Genomic DNA, 23515 nt, shown 5'->3' with positions numbered 1-23515 from the left:
ACACATTTATAAAGGAAATGTCACTAAAATTAATAATAATTAGAAACACAACAGGAAATTAATGTGCGCAGATGTGCGCACATCTGCGCTGCAGGAGATGTGCGCCGTAGGATGTGCGCACATCTGCGACGCAGGAGATGTGCGCCGCAGGAGGTGTTCGCCGCAGGAGGTGTTCGCTGCAGGAGGTTTGCCCTGGCACATCTGCGACGCAGGAGATGTGCGCCGCAGGAGATGTGCGCCGCAGGAAGTGTGCGCCGCAGGAGGTGTGCGCCGGCGCTGCAGGATGTGCCCTGCAGGAAGTGCGCAGCAGTAGATGTCCACTGCAGGATGTGCGCACATCTGCGCTGCAGGAAGTGTGCGCCGCAGGAGATGTGCGCACATCTGCGCTGCAGGAGATGTGCGCAGCAGGATGTGCACAGCAGGAGATTTGCAACGCCGGAGATGTGAGCTGCAGGAGATGTGCGCTGAAGGATGTGCGCAGCAGGAGATGTGCACCGCCGGAGATGTGCGCCGCAGGAGATGCGCTGCAGGAGATGTGCGCCAGTATGTGCACCGCAGGATGTGCACGTTTTTTATTAATTTGATTTAAATAATTTTTTTAATTTTTAATTTTTAAATATATTTTTAAGAAGTAAAGTGAACCCATCTGCAGTGAGGCAGAGATGACTTCAGTGGTGGATGTAATGCCTAGCTTTTTATTGGTTGGAGAACAATGAGTCACTTCATAATAAGTAGTCACTGTAGTTCCTACTGAGGAAAAATAGCAAGTCACCCAAGTTAATTCAGGAGTATGACTTCCGAAAAAGAAGTCTCAGACAGCCTTGCATATGACATCACTCACCAACACAACTGCCACTTTTCGACAATGCCATCTGGACAAAGGTTTAGGTTAAAAAGGTGTAACGGCTTCTAACTCCCCTCTAACTAAATTCTGTTTTAAAACTATACTTTTCTTATAATATATGGATTTTTATTCAATTAACATTCAATCAAACCTTGCAGCAAAATGTCCCCTTTTTTATACTACATGAATGAATATTTATATCAGTTATATTGTAGAAACGAATAATATTGTGTGAAAGATGATGAATAAATGTGATATTGTGTGGACTTCAGTAAATTGCTACTTAATCAACAACGGATGTTTCTTATGCTTCTGCTCCATATGACCTTTGACTTCCCTATTGTTTATCTGGTTATTAACACATCTATATGCAGCAAACATTTAACACCACTCAAGTATAGTAAATAGTAAAATAGTAAAATATTTATTTAGAACTGTGGGACCATTTTTCACAAACAGTTGATCAAATGCAGAATTAAGTACAATCTACTAGTCACATATCAGAGGATTTTCTCCCAGTGTTCTTATACATTCAAAATACAAAAATATTTCAGAAGTATATAAATAGCACAAAGCACACTTGATCTTATCCCTTTTTATACGTAGAGACTGTCACATATTACCAGTCACATTGATAGACAAAAGGCACAATGTTCCCAGACCTGCAATACTGTATATGTAAAAGAACTTATACTGTATGCCCAAACATTTAAGTATGAAATTATCTTCCATCCTGATCTTTTTTTTTAATTGGTTCCATGTGTTGCACTGTCAGAACGGTGTCCATCACACACCTGTTATCAGATTTCAATAAGATGTGTGTGTTTGTGTTTGTGCATCGCAGGTCGACAAAAATATTAACATCACAAATCTAAGATAATTATCAAGCACAACAGCATAAACTATAGCAAGTAAAAGGATAAAAAGCTGGTGAAGCTTCATAACTTATGACTTAAGATAAAATCCCTTTTGTGTTTGTAAACAAGCACCCAATACGCTATAAAGAAGCAGTTTTCAAGATATTCTTTGCTAACAAATTCACCAGACTTAGATCAGACAGATGGAATGCCAAATCTAAAATATCAAGCAAACAATAGCAATAGCGAGTCCTTACCAATGAGAAATAGCAGTAGAGTAGTGATGCACACAAGGAGCAGTAACATTTCCACACACTGATTCCTGCTGACCTCTGACCTCCACACAATGGTTGACCCCTGCACAACTGAAACTGCAGCTCACAGTGGTTTTACTCATGAAAATATGAAAACATACTAGTTTCAGTAGTAGAAGTAACATATTCATATAATAAACATTCAATTAAACAAGTAGAATGGACCATTGACCTCTCAGTGCTCTTCACTGCAGATGGAGCTGGTGTTGTGTGTGTGTGTGTCTCACTAGTGTAGGTTTAAGTGGGGATGTAGGTGTAGTTGACAAAGTAACTCTTCTTCTGTTGGCTCCTGTATCTGCCCCCTGCAGAGAAAAGGGGACAAATCATGGAGAAAAGAGGAAAGTTGGAAAAGACGTTAGCTGCAGCCTGAGAGGTTGATTTAGCCATTTTAGAATTTAAAACAAGAGCAGTGCCAACTTACTTGAATATAAGCTGGACGGACGTTTCATACCGGATTCTTTCAACATCTGTTACAGAGCAGCTGTGACTCCGGTCCCACTTGTAGGTAAAGTTCTGTTAGAGAAGAAGGAACATATATATGTTGTTAAATCTTTAATGAGTAGTTTCCTGTATATTAAAAGACACGCCTTATTCTACATATCTGATTTCCCTACCTTTCCCAATTTTTTCAGCCCCAAGACCATTATTCTTTTGATAGATTTTTTTTTAAACTGCTCACAATATATAGTATAAAAAAATGGCTAGTCAAAGTGAAAAAAATATGTGAAATTGATGATCATTAGCACCTGTTTGATATAATTGGTTGATCATAAACCTGACTTTAATCCTACAAAATCCCTGACTTTGTGCAAGTCTTTTGGGTAAATACTGCTTACCCAAAACTGCTTTTGGGTAAATATTAATCCTCAATGACAGCTCTTCTTTCAATCATGTATCCCTTCTTCTTCCTCTTGCATGTCTTGTTATGTGTTGGGAGGGCCTGTATTAGGCACAGGTGGAATGATACCTGAGCTGGAACCCCCACACTGTGTCTGCCTCCAACCCATCACCAACAACTTAATTTAAAGTCTATTAATTTTTCCTCAACATCCAATATATACATTTCCATTCAAACCTTGTGGTCCTTGCTAGGGAACTGACCTCTAAGATGAGCGCCACAAACAAGTTGACCCACATGACAGAGGAGGTGAGCCACCAACACACAAAGTAGACCTTGGCCCAACTGGAAAAATAAAATCATCATCATCATCATCATCATCATCATCATCATCATCATCATCATCATCATCATCATCATCATCATCCATTTAAATTGTACTTATTCTTACTCTGTGGTGTATCTACTGTATGCGTCCATGAAGGCCTGCCAGTTGTTAACTATCATGACATTATACAGCAACATGATGGATGCCTAAGAGAGAGGGAGGGAAAGATACTCTCTTTGTACCACACTCATCTTCAGCATTATTCTGTCGTTGCTGGATTTATTTTATTATAACAATGTTTTCATCACATATACATATATATATTTTAGGGATATATATATATATATATTTATATATATATCACATATATAAAATATCACTGACAGTCACATCCCATGTAAATATCACTGACGGTCACATCACATAAAATAAAGAAATAAAATAAAGTATACATATAAATCCCAGATTTGATCTTTTGATGGTACAGTGAGGGAATTTTAGATGACTTCATGCTGAAAGGGAAAAAGGAGAGAAACACACTTTCACTTGTTACTTACAGCAAAGTCATCAAAGTTGTTTGGCCAGTATTCGAGCTGTTCATATGTGCCACACTCCATACTGAAGTTAGAGGTGATGTTATCCATGGAGGAATTGGAGATCACACTGGGACACAAACACAAATTGAAGACATTTCCTATGTGTGTTCCTGACATACTGTGTCCATGTGATGGACGGTCAATCCAAAAGAATAATGATATTAGCCAAGGCTGACATCCACGCAGGGCTATAAAATCTTTATGTCATGAGTTCTGTCCTGTTTTGACAGACTATCATGTGTTCATACAGTACCTCATCTCTGGAGGAGGTTTAATGGCCTCTTCAAACAGCCAGATCCCAAACACAGCAAACACATAGTACACCACCTACACAGAGGGCATAAAGAGAACATCAGCCTTTCCCCACATTAGACTTGTTACCTTTCCATGTTAATTACCTAGCACATCACTCTTGGTTGTACACGCTGAATGCACAACAAGAGTGCATTGATTTATTCAAGCACGAGCATGTCTTAGGCAAAATGTGTCGACAGTGATAAATATATTTCAAGTGCGGAACAGCTGGTTGAAGGAAGTATGCTGATGGCCCCTACCACCAGTATCCCTGCAAAGGCTCGAAGATTTTTCACCAGGTCCAACAGCGTGCTTGCAACCAAAGCCATGAGCTGGAGAACAAAATTAAATACAAAAGATCAAATGAGTAAGTTGTTGCAGCAGAATATGTCTGATGTCAACCTACACTGATTTTACTCATTTGTTGAAAACAATTCTGGCATTAATTGGCTGTGCTTTAGATTGAAGGCTGAAGTTGAATTAACTGAACACTGTGCTCCTGTGTCTGCTTTGTACCTTGATATCTGGGATAATGCGAAGGAAGCGGAAGACGATCAGCATGTTGACCAAACGAATCATCTCCCTGTTGTGACACAAGCATATAAACATTGCATGACAGAGAAGCTGCAGCTGAATACAAACACTCATGTTAAAATAGTTGGAAACCCACCACTTTGAATGAGGAAGCCAGTAGGTAACAAAAATAGTTATCTGTAGAGCCTGATGGGGTAAAAAATAAAAAACAAATGCTTAATACCGAAAGTGATAAATAGCAACAAATGACATGACATTTTACTTTGTGCACTTGCGATAAAAAATTGTTAATCTGTTAAATTATATATTATTAACATTGTATGTTATGATCATCATAAATAATATCTTCAGCACCATGTGATGTGATGTTAATCTCTGTTCATATCTGATTTACTCATGCTAAGGATAGGGACAGCTTCTCCCTGGCTAAGTCAAGAGTTAATTGATAATCGAACATGTAATAAATGCAGTGTATTTGCAATGAAGGAGGTGAGGTACGTCATTCGGAAGCAACATAGAATCTAAGTTGTTAGCCAGTCCCCACTACAGAGAAGTGGTGGTAGATGTTGGAGAGGGACTTTTTGGCATGAAATTCATAAACATCAAATTTGGAGTTGTTTGAAAGGTGGAATATCCATTATATGAAACTTCTGGTAGTAAATTTAAATATATTTCTATCTAAAATCTTTAAGGGCAAACTTAAGCAGACTTATTCAAATAAACGAGTGACAAAATAAAAAAACTATGGGTATTTATTTGCAGTGATACTTTGTAAAATTAATAAAAGAACACTTTTCCAAAGTAAATATTAAATATAATAATGCAAGTTTGAATGCAGAGCAGTTTTACCAGTAGCACGATGGTAAGGCAGCCATCAAAGATGTTGTTCTTGTAGGAGAGGTATCCTCTCCAACCGAAGGCAAAGATCTTGACACTCATTTCAAACAAGTAGTAGAGGATGAAGCAGAGGTTGATAATCTGATGGTTGGAGAGTGGAAAAGTCTGTTCATTTCTGAAGAAGTTTCAACGATGCAATGTTCATTCTATTGTTTTCACTGTATAATGTTAATTGTCATTTAATCACTACAAAAGCACTGGATCAAACGGGTGACCCATTGATGGTCCTGCACCTTTTGAATACCTGGAAAATGAATCTGATTTTATTGAATAAAACGTCACAAATGTTTCCACTGGGTAAATCTATGCTCACCTCCAACAAGAAGTTGTCTCTCTCTGCTGTGGACATTTCAGAGTTTAATACAAGGACAGTCTGAAACGAAAACAAAGGTTATCTTAGGAAACGCTGGCAAGTGTGTGTGGGTGTACACTTTCAATATGTTATTTCTGAAATTACAGCGACAAACAATATTATTGTCATAATTTCAAGAACATTTTCTAAGGAGTAATTATCCAGGGAATTTGTCTAAGTCCATGTCATCTCTTCTGAAGTCACAGAGATACAACTCTGTGTGTGTGTGTGTGTGTGTGTGTGTGTGTTTGTGTGTGTGTTTGTAACTTACACATATGCACATGACATTGGCCAGTGCCACTGCATTGCCAAGTATATTGAGATAGTAGTGACTGAAGATCAGCTGGAGCCTCTGTAGGACTGGAGAGTTGTACTGAGGCAAGGGAGGGTGCTGGACACACACACACACACACACACACACACACACAAAATTGTAAAACAGATGTCCAAGTATAAAGCGATGATGAATGAAAGGGACACAGATTTACCTCCTTGATTCGATCTTTATCCAGCTCATCAAATATCTTTCTGAACTGCTCTCGATCCTATCTGGCCGGCTTCAGCATACTGCTGTGCCTCCTGAGACGTTGAAGTGCAGGTGAAACATTCATCAGATAAGATTAAAGAGTGAAAGGACCTGAGGATGACTCTCTCTCTCTCTCTCTCTCTCTCTCTCTCTCTCTCTCTCTCTCTCTCTCTCTCTCTCTCTCTCTCTCTCTCTCTCTCTCTCATCTCTCCTCTCTCTCTCCTCTCTCCTCTCTTCTCTCTCTCTCTCTCTCTTCTCTCTCATCTCTCTCTCTCTCTCTCTCTCTCTCATCTCTCTCCTCTCTCTCCTCTCTCTCTCTCTCTCTCTCTATTTATACGTGCACCCTAAAGTTGTGTTGTGTGTGTTCTGACCGTAGTAATGGCGGCTTTGTAGTAGCTTTTCATCTGGACTCTGGACATCATCTCCAGCACCGAATCAACACCAACATGCTCCCTGATAGATTAAACAACACACCTATGAACCGTTTTTGTGATGTACAACAAACATGCACAGACTAAGTTACTATTTCTGATATCTGCAATGCACTTTTCAATGATTTAAGGTCTAAAGCAGATGTCTTCAACACGGAGCCTGCGACCGCTGGGGGGTCCGCAGAAGAACTTTATATACACATTCACATGATCCGACAAATTGTCGCCAACATATAAATGGAGCCAGAATACGTTAGCTTTCTGTGTATTATTTGAGTAGCTTAGTATTGAATACACAATAACAGGGGTAGCGATGTTTATACATGGCACTAGGCCCAGTTAAATATAAACACAATGTTATACAATATATATTGTAGGGGGTCCCTGCTCTCTCTACTACCCCTTGTACCAAAATTATTGAAAACAGTAAAGAATTTTTTGTAGATTACAGTCATATTGTAATTGTAATTGTTATGTAATATTTAATATGATCTTCTCCTCCTCCCTCGACTCACATAGTGCTCTCCACCAGGGTCTCCAATGAATGTCACGGCACCCCCTCATTCAGGCTTTTAAAAATCTCCCACTATCGCCCTGATGGACGGGTCAGAGTTTCTCCCCAGCGCCTTCCCATTGCCCTCCTAATCAGCCCACTTCAAGGACAGCAGAGACACGCGCAGCCCTGTGGCAGGGCATCCAGTCCATAACGGATTACAAGCCTGCATCACAGACCTGCGACGACAACATCTCTCTGCTTAACGACCTCGACAGCTTCTTTGCACGGTTCGAAGCAACAAACAACACAAGTTCTCCTTTCACCAGCTTAAAAAATTATTGGAATCATAACTCCAGGTACGTCGCTAAACACTTTGTCAAACTTTGGGGTGTAAACCTTTTGCTTTCCACTTGAATATATGTGTGTGCGTGTGTGTGGTCTGTGTGTGTGTGTGTGTGTGTGTGTGTGTGTGTGTGTGTGTGTGTGTGTGTGTGTGTGTGTGGGTGTGGTTTTGTGTGTATTACTCAGTGGACTGTTGGGCTCCTTGGCAGCTGAGGACTTGGAAAGCAGCTCGGATCCCCAGTCGTCTCCTGATGATTGATGTTTGGACTGACATCTGGAAAAAAACAGAAACAGAAAGTTTCCATGGCTGCAGATTAAAACGGTGAATCAATCAATCAATCAATCAAATTTTATTTGTATAGCCCATATTCACAAATTACAATTCATCTCATAGGCCTTTAACAGGGTGTGACATCCTCTGTCCTTAACCCTCAGCAAGAGTAAGGAAAAACTACAAAAAACCCTTTTAACAGGGTAAAAATATGTAGAAACCTCAGAGAGAGCCACATGTGAGGGATCCCTCTCCCAGGAATGTAGATTAATCCAATATAATCCTGAGGAAACCTTTTTTTTTATCCAGCACTGTGACGTGGGTCACTAATTCTGTTTCATATTATTTCTCACACTGTCTGATACAGATTTTGTTCATGTGAAAGTTGTAGCTGCTTTTAAAGGAGATGTAGGAGAGATGTATCAGCTTTAAATGCATTAAAAACAGATGAGTTTGAATGATATAGGAATTTACCAGGGTATAAACAAATGTATGTGTGTGTGTGTGTGACTCACTAGTAAATATCCCCTGAACTGGTTATAAATGATAGCTGTCAGTAGATTCATCAAACAGTAGGTTCCTGCCAGGAGACAAAAAAAGTGTCCTTCGAATTATCTGCCTTAAACATTTATTTTGCTTTAATGGTCAAACAATAATGTTATATCACTTCTCCTACAGCTGTCACACAAACACTGAGGATAGCTTCTTACCAATTACACTAAACGTGACAAAGAAAATGGAGTATCCTCTGTTCAGAGAGTAGGCAGGAATCATCACTATAGAAATGTAGAACAGATGATCAGACTTAAAAAACGACAGTTCAATCACCAAAATGTATAGAATTAACCAACAATAGGACTGATTTTGTACCATCAGGGTTATTAGCTGTGGTGAGAAGTACCAACAGAGAGGTAAGAGACGTTGGCAGGTTTCTGAAATATATCTCCCACTCCCCGTTCTTCTTTGGATCCTGAACAGAAACACGGAAGTGATACACTGAATGCCTAACCTTAACCTTACACACGTCTTAGTCTTAACCCTCAAACAGCCCTTGGAAAGTGGGTCAGAAAGTGAGGACCGACCAAAATGTCCTCACTCCTTAAATTCTAGGCTCCAAATGGTCTTCCACAGATATCGTTGAAAGTATGCTCACATACACACAAATTCAAGCTTGTGAACAGTGCAGTAGCGTCACTAGTGTGTATTTAGGCAATGACTACAATGAACTCACCTCAGTTTTAGCAAACAGCAACATTCCGATCATGGTGAAGAGGCAGAGGTGGAGCGCCAGCAACAGGATGACACTGCAGAATCAGGGACAACCCATACACATTCAGACAGGCCTCAAAAGGCCTGTGGAGCCAGTGATGCGTATAAATCTAGCTTTCCAGGTTCCCTACTTATTCAAGATACATTTCATTAAGTTAAAAAGGCGCTACTTTGGGCGTTTGTGCAGGTTGTTCATTAACCAGAAGGTCGTGGTTTGATCCCTGGCTCATCTATTCTGCATGTCTAAGAGATCACTGAATCCTAAATTGCCCCCTGAAAACGAATAATGATGCTGCCTATAGTAGCGCTGTATGAAGGTGTGTGTGAATGGGTGAAGGTAACTTGTATAGTAAAGTGCTGTGATCATTAATTCTAGAATGAAGACCATTTACAGGTTTTAGAACAATGTTCTCTCCTGCATCTTACTATATATATGGTGGATGATCCTTTTAAACATGGTACCCCCTACCTTTTGAAAAATGTATTCATCACCCTGCGCAATGGACATATAACTTTTTTGCACGAGGTAAGGGCACAATGTTTTTATTGACTAGTAATTGCAATTGTGTCCAGCACAGTGGCCTAGATCAGAGTGCAAATAATAAAGATAAAACAGATATTTTTAAACCAGCATATCTTAGATATGCCTGCCAGTGGAATGGATTCAAATACCTAGCAATCTCAGGCAGAGTCCTCTTGATGCACTTCAATGTCTTTTTCATCAGGGAGGAGTTTTGCAGGAGGAAAAAGGGCCGGAGGAGTCGTCGCACTCTCAGTTTCTGATAAATAATAACAATGCAAGATCACATTTTAAAACACATCGAGTGTGACTTATTGATGATCTGTTTGAATTCAGTTGTTTCTCATTACACAAATTTTAATATTCCATTGTCACATCTTATTGTCATGCTAATAGACTCCTGACCAAAATCTTAAAACCAGTTAAGAAATTGCATGAATTTGCATTTTGCACGGTTCTAAATAGAGTTTCAAAATGCAAAAAGAAGAAATGGGAACAAGAGCCCAAAAGTTGTGAGCAGGCAATTTATTGAAAACAACAATTTAACTGTATCTACTGAATGTCCCATTCTCTCTTCCCCTTGCGGACAGGATTACGGTAAGCGTGCTGCGTCATTTCCTGTTTTCTTGCCACTGGTGGTGGTCGCTCTGCGAATTAGCTCCGCTGCTAAACACAACTGTTTCCCTGTAGCACTACGGCTAAAATCACCGGTCTGTAGTTAAACACTCGCACATACCAACCCTTATTCTATCGTGCTTAGTGATTCTGTGTTCTGTCTGAGCTCACCTTCGTAGCTATATAGCAGCGATGTCTTCTCTCTCTCCCTGTTGCTCTACTGCTCTCTCTTGCTCCGAGTGTCTAATGTTTACCTACTCCTCTGCCTCCCTTAACAGTAGTGGTACATGTAATAAATGTAGTGTGTTGATAGCGATGGAGGCTCGGCTTAGCGACTTAGAAGCTCGGCTCAGCAGCTTAGAAACTCCGTTAGCTGTAGTTAGCCGGCTCCCGCTAGCCGCGGAGCCACCTAGCTTAGCACGTAGCTTAGCCTTAACGAGCAGTCCCCAGACTAGTCCCGTGCAGCCGGGAGCCCAGGGCAGATGGGTGACGTTCCAGAGGGGGCATAGTGCTAGACTTAGAAAGCCCACGATTAAAGAGCCACCAGCTCACGTTTCAAATAGATTCTCTCCACTCAGCGAGGCACCCGCTGATAAACAAACTCTGATTATTGGCGACTCGGTTCTGAGAAACGTCAGGTTAGCGACACCAGCGACCATAGTTAATTGTATCCCAGGGGCCAGAGCCGGCGACATCGACTCTAAACTTAAGTTAATGGCTAAATCTAAAAAAGGTAAATACAATAAAATCGTAATTCACGTCGGCAGCAACGACTCCCGGCTTCGTATGTCGGAGGTCACTAAATTGAATGTTGAGTCGGTGTGTGCTTTTGCTAAAACGATGTCGGACACAGTAGTTTTCTCTGGCCCGCTCCCTAATACAACAGGTGATGACATGTTTAGCCGCATGTTGTCTTTTAACCGCTGGCTGTCGAGGTGGTGTCCTGTAAACGGCGTGGGCTTTATAGATAATTGCCTAACTTTTTTGAGAAAACCTGGTCTTGTTAGGAGAGACGGCGTTCATCCCACTTGGGATGGAGCAGCTCTCTTATCTAGGAATATTACTAAGTCTATAACATGACAACCCATAGTTGGGACCAGGAAGCAGAGCTGCAGTGCTAAACACTTCTCTGCGCTCCCTCTGGATCAGTCACAAAACCCCATAGAGATTGTGTCTGTTCACCGTCCGATTAAATTATTGAAATTAAACAATAATAGAGCGAGAACTCCACACAAAAATTTAATACAAATTAAAACAACCTCTGAAACAATACAGGAAACCCAGACTTTTAAATGTGGTCTTTTAAACATTAGATCACTGGAAAAAAAGGCTCTTTTAGTTATTGAAATAGTCTCTGATTACAACATAGATTTATTGTCCCTCACTGAGACGTGGCTGCATCCTGATGATTATGTCAGTCTTAATTAATCTACTCCCCCCAGTCATATCAATTCACAGGTTCCTAGAGAAATTGGGCGAGGAGGTGGAGTTGCTGCTATTTTTAACTCCAGTCTATCAATTAATCCTAAACCTAAACTCAGCTACAAGTCATTTGAATGTCTGGTTCTTAGTCTTCCACGCCAATCCAGGAACCACCAACAGCCAATCATATTTGCCGTAGTTTACCGTGCTCCCAGGGCTTATACTGAATTTTTAAAGGAATTCCGTGAGTTTTTATCAAACTTAGTCCTAAAGACCGATAAAATTATTATTGTTGGTGACTTTAATATTCATGTTGATAATAATTAAGATTGCCTTAGCGTAGCATTTATTTCAATACTAGACTCTATTGGTTTCAGTCAGTGTGTGCACAAACCTACTCATTGTGGTAACCACACACTTGACCTTGTATTATCGTACGGTGTCGCAATTGAAAATTTAACAGTACTTCCGCGCAATCCAGTTCTATCAGACCATAATTTAATAACCTTTGATTTTTCAATAACTGAATATATGCCACTAATAAAAAATTCATTTTCTAGATGTCTACCTGATAGTGCTGTAGCTAAATTTAAGGAAATAATCCCAATTACATTTAAACCCGTATTAGCAGTAGATATAAACAACAAATTCTTTAAAACCCTGAGCTCCATTGAGATCGTCCACCTCGTCGATAGCTCTGAAGACTCATTACGATTAACATTAGACTCAATAGCGCCTCTAAAAAAGAAAAATGTCAAACATAGTAAGTTAGCTCCGTGGTATAATTCCCAGACAAATGAGTTAAAACAATTATCAAGAAAACTAGAAAGGAAGTGGCGCTCCAGCAACAATGTTGAAAACCTCATAGACTGGAAGAATAGTGTTAAAGAATATAAAAAGGCTCTCCACAAAGTAAGAGCCGCCTACTATTCAAAACTAATAGAAGAGAATAAAAATAACCCCAGGTTTCTCTTCTGCACTGTAGCCAGGCTGACAGAGAGTCACACCTCCACCGAACCCAGTATTTCTCCATCCCTAAATAGCAATATCTTTATGACCTTTTTTAATGATAAAATTCAAACTATTAGAAATAAAATCAACCATCTCCTGCCCTCAATTGGCACTAATACCCTCCCAACAACAGAGATCTCAGAAACGGCTGAGAATCCTACCCATTACTTAGACAGCTTCTCTCTGATCACCCGTGATCAGTTTACCAAATTAATCTCAGGTTCTAAACCAACAACCTGTATCTTAGATCCCATTCCTACCAACTTACTTAAAGACATTCTGCCCCTAATTGATAGTTCGTTACTTAACATTATCAATCTGTCATTATCATCAGGTTATGTACCACAGTCTTTTAAAATAGCTGTCATCAAACCCCTACTCAAAAAACCCACCCTAGACCCAGACGTTTTAGCCAATTACAGACCAATATCTAACCTCTCCTTCATTTCTAAAATCTTAGAAAAAGTGGTAGCCAATCAGCTGTGTGAGTTTCTCCAGGAAAATAATATATATGAAGACGTTCAATCGGGGTTTAGAGCCAATCACAATACAGAGACAGCCTTGGCAAAAGTCACTAATGACCTTTTAATAGCCTCAGATCAGGGACTTGTGTCTGTCCTCGTTCTGTTAGATCTCAGTGCAGCATTCGACACAATTGACCATCAAATTTTATTACAAAGACTAAACAGTTAATTAACATTAATGGAACCGCCCTTAACTGGTTTAAATCATATTTTTCTGATCGCTCCCAATTTGTGCAAATTAATGATGAGTCATCTGTGCGCACCAAAGTTAATCATGGTGTTCCACAGGGCTCTGTGCTCGGCCCAATTTTATTCTCATTATATATGCTTCCACTAGGAAACATTATCAGGACACACTCGGTAAATTTCCACTGCTATGCGGATGACACCCAGTTATATTTGTCAATAAAACCTGAACAAAGTAATCAATTAACTAAACTTCGAACATGTCTCAAGGACATAAAAACCTGGATGACCCGCAATTTTCTCTTATTAAACTCAGACAAAACAGAGGTTATAATACTTGGCCCCAAACACCTTAGAGATGCATTATCTAATGATATAGCTGCGCTAGACGACATTGCCCTTGCTTCCAATGAAACAGTCAGGAACTTGGGAGTGATCTTCGATCCTGATTTATCCTTTAATAGTCACTTAAAACAAATTTCTAGGACCGCTTTTTTCCACTTGCGTAATATTTCAAAAATTAGACATGTCCTTTCACAAAAAGATGCAGAAAAACTAGTCCACGCCTTTGTTACATCGAGACTGGACTATTGTAATTCATTATTATCAGGCTCCAGCAGGAAGTCGTTAAAGACTCTACAGCTTGTCCAAAATGCTGCAGCACGTGTCCTGACGAGAACAAAGAGAAGAGAGCACATTTCTCCAATATTAGCATCGCTACACTGGCTTCCAGTTAAATCTAGAATAGAATTTAAAATTCTCCTCCTCACCTTCAAGGCCCTTAATAATATAGCGCCTTTATACCTTAAAGAGCTGTTAATACCTTATAAACCCACTAGAGCACTCCACTCCCAGAATTCAAGCCTACTTGTCGTCCCTAAATTCTCTAAAAGTAGAGTAGGAGCCAGAGCTTTTAGCCATCAAGCCCCTCGGCTGTGGAATAATCTACCACTTTCAGTTCGGGAGGCAGTCACCATCTGTTCGTTTAAAAGTAGGCTCAAAACCTTCCTTTTTGATAAAGCTTATAGTTAGAGCTAATTAGTGCGCCAGAACGTTACTTGTTCTATTTTATGACACATGACACACGGAGCTTCTCTTTCCAGCTTCTCCTTCCTCTTCTCCATCCCTATCCCCCTTCCCCGGAATCCCTTTGCTTTATCACCCGCAGATCCAGGGCCTCTGTGGCCGCACCATGGATTACGGTTTGTGGATCGCGCACCGGGGGTCGCGGTGTTGGATCCAGTGTGGCGGATTCTGAGTCATGTGGGCTGATCGTGGTGCTGGTGGCGGACCCTGTGTCGCGTTGGCATTGGGCACGGGTGGTGGACCAGGACCGCAGTGGTGGCTTGTGATGGGTCCTCCTGGTGGGCGGCGGTGGACGGTGACTGAGGACTGAAGTGGCGTCTGGTCTGGATGGTGGATCGTGGTCTAGATGGTTGCTGAGCATGGACTGTGCTTCATCAATGCTGCTAGAGACTTTGATTATTGATGATGTTCTCCTGCACGTGGCATCTATTGCACTTCTGTCCGTCCTGGGAGAGGGATCCTTCACATGTGGCTCTCTCTGAGGTTTCTACATATTTTTACCCTGTTAAAAGGGTTTTTTGTAGTTTTTCCTTACTCTTGCTGAGGGTTAAGGACAGAGGATGTCACACCCTGTTAAAGCCCTATGAGATGAATTGTAATTTGTGAATATGGGCTATACAAATAAAATTTGATTGATTGATTGATTGAACTGAAGTAGGCTGTTCATCAGCTGATCAAAAGTTTAAGACCACAGCTAAAAAAAAAAAAAACTCCTAAAACAGAAATTAAAGTGTCAAAAACTGACTCAGTAATGAGTAGCTCCACCATTATTGTTGATCACTTCGTTTTGGCATGCTTGATGCAAGTGTTTCCAAAAGGCTAGTGCGAATGTTGCGCCAAGTGGTGAAGATGGCTTCACGAAGGGCATCCACTGTCTGGAACTGAAGTCCAGTTTTGTAAACTTCCCTTGCCATCCATCCCCAAATGTTCTCAATTAGATTAAGATCAGGGGAACATGCAGGATGGTCCAAAAGAGTGATGTTATTCTCCTGGAAAAAAGTCTTGGTCAGATGGGCATTGTGAATTGGAGCGTTGTCCTGCCTGAAAACCCAGTCGTTACCACACAGACGAGGGCCCTCAGTCATGAGGGATGCCCGCTGCAACATCTCCACATAGCCAGCTGCTGTTTGACGCCCCTGCACAACCTGGAGCTCCATTGTTCCATTGAAGGAAAAAGCACCTCAGATCATCATGGCGCCCCCTCCACTGTGCCGCGTAGAAAACATCTCAGGTGGCATCTCCTTGTCATGCCAGTAACGTTGGAAGCCATCAGGACCATCAAGGTTACATTTTTTCTCGTCAGAGAATAAAACTTTCTTCCACCTTTGAATGTCCCATGTTTGGTGCTCCCTTGCAAAGTCTAAACGGGCAATTTTGTGGCGTTGAAGGAGACGTGGCCTTTGAAGACGTTTCTTGTTTTTGAAGCCCTTCCTTCGCAGATGCCGTCTGATGGTTATTGGGCTGCAGTCAGCACCAGTAATGGCCTTAATTTGGGACGAGGATCGTCCCGTGTCTTGACAGACAGCCATTCGGATCCTCCGGCTCAGCGCCGGTGAGATTTTTTTGGGTCTACCACTTGATTATTTTGTTCCATAACCCTGAGGATCTTTTAAGAAATGCAAAATGACTGTCTTACTGCGTCCAACCTCAGCAGCGATGGCACGTTGTGAGAGGCCTTGTTTATGCAGTTCAACAATCCTACCACATTCAAAGACGGTGAGCTTTTTTGCCTTTGCCATCAAGAGTGTTTACCATCAGTGTGATTACTTGACAGTAAATTACATGGAATCCACATTTTTGCCCAGATTTTGGCTTTTAAAGGCTGTGGTCTTTAACTTTTGATCAGCTGATGAACAGCCTATTTGAGTTAAATTGTTGTTTTCAATAAATTGCCTGCTCACAACTTTTGGTCTCTTGTTCCCATTTCTTCTTTTTGCATTTTGAAGCTCTACTTAGAACCTTCCTAAGATCCAACAGTGCAAAATGCAAATTCATGCAATTTTTTAACTGGTCTTAAGATTTTGATCAGGAGTGTACCAGTGTAAACAGAAGGCAAATTCTCTCCTATGCAGTTTGTTACAGAAATTACTGAATGAAGAACAGGAATAGTGAAAAGTAAGAGCAAAGATTTCTTCTCTTGGGTCGACACAGAGAGAAGGAACAGTTAATCACAGTAAATGTACGCAAGACTCTGCTTTTACCACTAGTTGAGTCTTGAGTAACAATTACCAATCAGAAAGCAGATATTGGCATTTAAGTCAAAGTTTTTTAAAAGTCTCCATTTTAAGCTTGTTTAATGAACAGTATACAGGCAAACCGAGCTTACTGCTATGGCTACTAAATGCTGAAGAATTAACTTTTTGCTGACAGTAAAAAGAGTAACGGTTGGCAGGCAAATTTCAACCCATTATAATGCCTCCTGCCCTGGAAAGCCAGTTGGGGATTCTCTCAAATTTGGTGCAAATATTCACTTGGACATAAGGATGAACTGGTTAGATTTTGGTGCTAGGAGGTCAAAGGTCAAACAAAATGACCTCACTTCCCTGTGAATGTGATTTATTAGGACTGCCTGTAGGGAATTTCATTATATCTGGTGCAATTCTCGTGGACTCAGTGATTAACTGATATGATTTTGGTGGTTAAAAGTCAAGGTCACAGTGGCCTCATAAAAAGTTTTTGATAATGAGATATCTCAAGACTGATTGAGGGAATTTCTTCAACTTTTGATCAGTTGGACTAAGACTAAGATTTTAAGATAAGTGATTAAGTTTCAGAGGACAAAGATTCCAGTGATCTTATATGAATCTGGGAAAACAACCGCAATGCGGTAAATCTAGTTTTCTTTCTGCATGGGTTTTTATTTGACTTCTGTATTAGTAAACACTGTTGTATGATTAAGTAACAACTGAGCACTAAATGCTTCAAGAAGAATGAGAGAAGACTGCCTCACCTCATCACACACCATGCTGACAGACAGCATCCAGTCGATGATGGAGACTGAAAGGACAACAGTGTAGCCAATTAGCCATTTGTTCTTCCTGAATTCCTCCCAGCCAATCAGGTAGCTCTAAGGACAGAAAAAATATTGTGAAGAAATGGTTCAATAGTGGGAAATAAAAGTTACGAGGTTATTAGAAACATAATATGGCAAATTTCATTTGGAAAAGCCTTTCTTTCCTCCAGATAGCAGTCAATGTCATCTGAGTAAATGCTTTCCACCCTGGCTATGTTTACCTTGACTGTGAGGTCAAGAGAGAAAATTATGAGGCAGACCATCTCGAAGCTCTCAGTGAAGCCGCAAGGAGGCTCCCAAGCCGGGGAGCGATGTCGGGGGTCTGAGGAGACAGACAAAGAGGAGGGACGCTCCACAAAGGCCAGCAACAACAACACTGCAATTGTCAGTCCCAAGCCCCTGAGAAAGTATAAGATGGGTAAGTGGATGGACAAAAGGATGTAGGGGCACTAGAATAATGGTTTAAACAATATGAAATTCACAGTATGAATAAGTTTCACTTCATTTTATTGAGAGATGATGTGCTGTACCAGATAGTTCTTAGGTCTAGCCCCCCGAAAAAGCCAAATTAACTCTATGTATTTCACTTCACTTATCATCTTAATGTCCACATTGTTAGAGGAACTATTTTTTCAGCCTCAAACTAAATTATCTTAGCATTAAGCCTAGGGGCAGCGTAAATGTCCTGGAAAACACACAAGAGTCATTGACATAGTCAAAGTCAATAGATGAAAGGCTGACCATCGTATACTTGTTATTGTCAACTGTAGACTCATAGTTGGTATTATATGACATAGTGCTGAAACGAATTAAGCAATCCTGGTTATTGTATCCGCTCAGTCAATAGTTGAATAGTGACATGACAGACATTCTAGGTGCAGAGTGAGCACCTAGAAATGTCTTCATTCAAATGTAAACTTAGGTACATTTGAATTCATACATGATCTTGTCTCAGCACGCTAGAGTGTGAAAACCTACCACTGACATATGCGGGAGTAGTACCATCGATAGAGGCAGAGTGAGCTGGCATCTACTCGGTGGTTGATGGACCGGTACTGTAAGCCAGTAAAGAAATATAAGTATGTATGACATAATTAAAAATGAAGACAGCAGCCAACTGTGATGCTATTAATTTAACTGCATGGTCAAAGGAAGTGTATTTAATGTTGATCAGATGTTGTCACAGCCAAAAGTGTAAGATCACTGCATCACTGCATCTCTGTCCTTGAGTCTAGGACCAATAACTGCAATTGACCCTGTGGGCAGAGTGGTCAGTCCATGGAACACTTATATGTTCAAAACAACATTTTCAAATCAATCCTTAAAGTGAGAGGTAACCAGTAGAGAGACACTCAAGCTAGTGTGACTGAATCTAGTGTTTAATTTTGGAGGACAACTAAAGTTACCGTCCTGTGGTTTTATGTGTCCTTTAGCCAATGCTTCAGTCCATCCAGGTGTTCCAGACATATTGCATTTCCAATAATATGAGGTGAATGTGACCTTTGATCACTGATACTTGAATCAATGTGTACAGTATGTTTATACAGATGTAATGAGATTCCTGATTGGTGTTCATGATGTATACCTTTCACGAGAACATGAGGTCACTGTGATATTGAGCTTTGACCTTCAACTAGCGAAATGCAATCATTTCGTCTTTGATTCTCAAGACGTTATCCACAGTTTGCTTTTTACACGTGCACAGTGGGAGGTTCTCTGCACATGAGAGAACCTCCCACTGTGCTTCCCCAGCACAGTGTCATAAAATACTGGCTGAGGTGTCCTGTTATAAAACGCTGGAGGATAATTTGCGTCTTACTTTTACAATTCTTAGCCAGAAAAATACAAAATTAGATAAACATTTCAACTTCAACCAAATTCAACAAAATTACACAGGACATAAAAAAGAGTCTCCATGGTCGAGTCCTACCCAAATATTATACTGCCTTCTGCCTTTGCAGGTTAATTTACAGGTTAATTTACCTTTTCTTATTATTTACCTTAACAGAATTAGGTGGGGAAATTCCTTGCACTTAACAGAATTAGGTGGGGAAATTCCTTGCACTTACTTGTATGGCATCCTCAATGAAGACAACAGCTTGTTGGGTGTAGAGCTTGTCATCCTCTGTGGACAATGACAAAAAAGAGTATAACAGGACCATCTGAAATGTTCCTTCGTCTCAGAAACATACAAACTAAGACCTCTACATATACCACAGGTGCTCTGAGCAATGTGAAGTTACGTGTCCTGGATCACCAAGCGTATCATCACTGTGAATAACTATACAAGGATCCTGTATGGATCAGAGCCAGACTAACAAAGACAACAGGAACAGGAAAGATGAGGATGTCTGACAAACTGGTTGGACTGGGAGCTGAGCTAAAGGTTTGTTTATATTACTTGAGGCAAAACTAGGAAAACATGAACTGGGATCCGCCTTAGTACTGTGTTGAGGGCATGGTTTACAACCCAAAAAAATACAGGCTGACAGCTTCATCATATATAACACTAGGGGAGCACCAGACAGAAGAAACACAACATACTGAAGATGTTATCATTTCACTCGATAAAATTAGTTAGTTTGTTAGAATAGGTTAGTTTGAGGCACTGATGATTCAATGACGCTTCCATTCAAGGTTAAACATAAATTGCTGAACCCTCAGGGAAATGAGCAATGTGAGGAGTTCGACATCTTAAGCCACATTTGTGTGTGTGTGTATATGTGTGTGTAAATGGTAAATGGTTTTGTATTTATATAGCGCTTTTCTAGACTTGATGACCACTCAAAGCTCTTTACAGTACAGTTTTACATTCACCGATTCACACACACATTCATACAGAGCATCTATTCGCAGCACTTTGTTACTCTATGGGGGGCCATTCGGGGTTCAGCATCTTTCCCAAGGACACTTCGGCATGCAGATGGGACTAGACTGGGGATCGAACTGACGACCTTCAGGTTGGAGGACGACCACTCTACCCCTCAGCCACAGCTGTGTGTGTGTGTGTGTGTGTGTGTGTGTGTGTGTTGGTCTGAGAAGAAGGAAGACAGAGAAGTGGATTCTGGGGCATCTGCAAAATGTAATCATAAATTTAAGACCAACCTCCTACCTGTGCACCATGCGCTTGTATATGTCAGGCAGGCATTTAATCTTATTTGACCCAGGGCTCTAACAGTTGTTCAGAACTGGATTATTTGATGGAAAAATGTTGTTGTTTTCAAAAAATATCAGTGAGCACAATACCGATAGCCTATGGACATTTTTTAACTATTTTAAAATTTGGAAAAGCTGAGAGTGGCCACAGATGCTATCAACACTGACCTAATGTGTTTATGAGAGACTCTGACTTATGTCTATCATACAGTACAAGCATGTTCTACAGCTGTCCGATGATTGAGTTCAGGGACTTTCCACCAAGCAGTTACAGATACAGACATGATGACTCAGTTGTGGCCGAGCACTCACACCCTTTTAGTGCTGATGGCTTCACAGCAGGATGTGTCATGACGGTTGTGGGAGATACTGACAGGGCAACACTGCTGAATCACTATAACACACATACCAACGGAAGAACTAGTGTGAACCACATGGAAAACTAAAAACTTCTGCCTCATCTCAACTAGAATGACATGGTTAAGTGTAAAATTAATCTTATGCTGTTAACAATAAAAATATTAGTAAAATCCCTTACAATTTGTAAAAGTTACCTACAATCAATGTTCACAAGATACAATGTCTTATTACATCCGAGTTGGAGAGTAATAAGTTTTAAGCTGCATGTTAGGGTTGCCATAGTAGTCAGTGTCATCAGAGTTTTACACAGTGTTAAGGCACACACCTAGGACATAAGTTGCTCCCTGGTTACAATATCTATTTTATTTTGTGTAGTCTTAAAATCTCTGTGTGCTCCTTCCAACAGCAGAGTCACACCACAGAGTGGAGTCTTATCACTTGATGAGAGGAGAGTCGGAGGATTTGGGGGTCACAGTGAAAGAGCTAGAGTGAATAATTGCCATCATTTCAGTTTGAACCTGAAGTCAAAGGGGAACCTGGTAACAAAAATAAAGCCGGAAGTCAAGTACAACAATGTACACATCCCCCCTCGCTACTGTTGGAAACCTGGTTTGAAGCTTTGGAAGACGTTGGCATGTCTGCCTGCCCTGCACTGTTATTTGGAAATCTGGACTCAGGACCCTGGTTTACATGAACCTAATCTAAAGTAACAGTTTGCCAGCCTGATTTCATTCAGTTTTACCTAAAAAATGTACACTTACAGAGCAGAAAATCTTTCAAGTCATGTTCCATCGGTCACTCATCTCAGAATACATACATTTACATTGACTTGTGTGAAGCAACTTAAAATTGAGGTAATCAGCATTAATAGTGACAAAGGGAATATAAGTAGGAATCTACCACCAATACTTTGTTTTGGACTAAATATTAAAAACTTCCATGTGAAGGTTGTGTTTCATGTAATTATTTGAATAAAGCCTGAACTGTCTACATCTTAAACAATTGATGAAAAGATTTGCTGTATTTTCCGGTCTTTTATAATCTGAAAGTAATTACATCTGGGGTTGAACAGTAGAAACATGACATGTCGTGTCTACTGATGGGTTGCTGGACTGAATGAATGGTTATTGAATTCTTCATTTCAAACCAAAAATATGAAGATACTGGGTCTTTTTTTATTTAAACCAAAGGGCCCCAAAAATGTATACAGCAGTTTTACCTGTTTTGTATTCAGAACCAAAATTAATTCAATGCTTGGGAAATCCCTTCATTCGTTTTTCCTTGATTATTTGAAGAATAATGAGAGGCAGATAGGTAATGAGGATCAATATTAGTATGACCTTAGCAGATAGGAAGGGTGGGAGATAATACTACATGCATCTCTTTATGGCCGCTCTATAATCTCTCCACTTCCACCATGATAATCATTACGTCCCAAAGCACTCGACCACCAACATGACAATGAGTTCAGTGAACGTCAACCCTCTCCTCAGTCACCACACCTGAGTACTTAAGAATGGATGTGTTGCGGACAAATCCACGAACAGGCTGGGAAGTGACCGATTTTTGCTTGAGACGACGCTGACACTTCTCATCCATGGTGACACTTAGTCAAGCATGGTTATTATTGTTGTTGACTTCTCACAAATGTCTCGCATGTGACTTCCTATTCAAGGCTAAACATGTACAGTATCTGTTGTCAGAAAGAAGCAGCTTAACGTACATGGATGTTTGTTTGGTATGCATGTTAATTTATCTAAATGTGATGTCACATCTAACCAGCAGCCGCTAATAAAGTAGTTTCACTAAGAGTTATATAAACAGTGACCTGTCAGCACGTATTTCCCCTCCACTCACCTGCACCCCTGTCAACGCTACACGCCTCCCCGATGGCAGAGTACGACATCCGTCTACTGCCCGGGGCACCTCCGTGCTCAGAGCCCGAAGAGGAGCCATAGTCTGCCCCGGCTCCGTTCACAGACCCGGTCACCAGACTGTCCGTCTCCATCCAGGAAATGAGCAGCTATGGCCTCCTGAAGGCTCCGCAGGTAAGAGTGAAGCAGCAGGCTTCGCTCCGTCTTTTCAGTCACTGACGGTACAATGTGGAAGTTGTGTCCGACAACATAACAAACCTGGTTCAGAGCATTCGGATTGGGTTTAGGAAGTAGCTGCTCGCTGCCCCCTCCCCTCCTAGTCTCCAGTGTCACTTTACACAGGAACACAAACTCCACCTACAGCTCGACGCTGCAGCTCCAGCTGACAGCACAGGAACCTGACATGCGTCTGCAGAGAGCAGTGAGCAGGCAGAGCGACCTGTACAGAAAGTGAAACCGTAGACCTAAGGTTCACAGAGAGTGGTGGGATTTAATGAAGTACAGTTTTTCATGTATCGGTACATTACTTAAGTAGATTTACTATCGGTATTTTTTAGTT

General features: G+C 40.8%; 1 protein-coding gene across 1 annotated transcript; it reads right to left on the bottom strand.

Moving 5' to 3' along the window:
- Window positions 1-1240: 1240 nt before the first annotated feature.
- Window positions 1241-23270, bottom strand: tpcn2 (two pore segment channel 2). The gene is given in 26 exon segments (XM_062390993.1): window positions 1241-2317; window positions 2437-2528; window positions 3117-3198; window positions 3305-3387; window positions 3739-3844; window positions 4031-4104; window positions 4332-4403; window positions 4588-4654; window positions 4742-4791; window positions 5455-5583; window positions 5816-5875; window positions 6126-6245; window positions 6343-6399; window positions 6401-6433; window positions 6752-6833; window positions 7832-7923; window positions 8436-8500; window positions 8631-8696; window positions 8791-8890; window positions 9152-9224; window positions 9862-9968; window positions 17504-17620; window positions 17788-17965; window positions 18545-18621; window positions 19636-19691; window positions 22940-23270. Coding segments are annotated over 26 exon segments (2265 nt in total). The 5' UTR covers window positions 23091-23270; the 3' UTR covers window positions 1241-2241.
- Window positions 23271-23515: the final 245 nt, after the last annotated feature.

Source organism: Platichthys flesus, chromosome 1, assembly GCF_949316205.1.
Source record: "Platichthys flesus chromosome 1, fPlaFle2.1, whole genome shotgun sequence".
In the NCBI taxonomy this organism is placed as follows: Eukaryota; Metazoa; Chordata; class Actinopteri; order Pleuronectiformes; family Pleuronectidae; genus Platichthys; species Platichthys flesus.
This window is presented reverse-complemented; position numbering and strand designations above follow the sequence as displayed.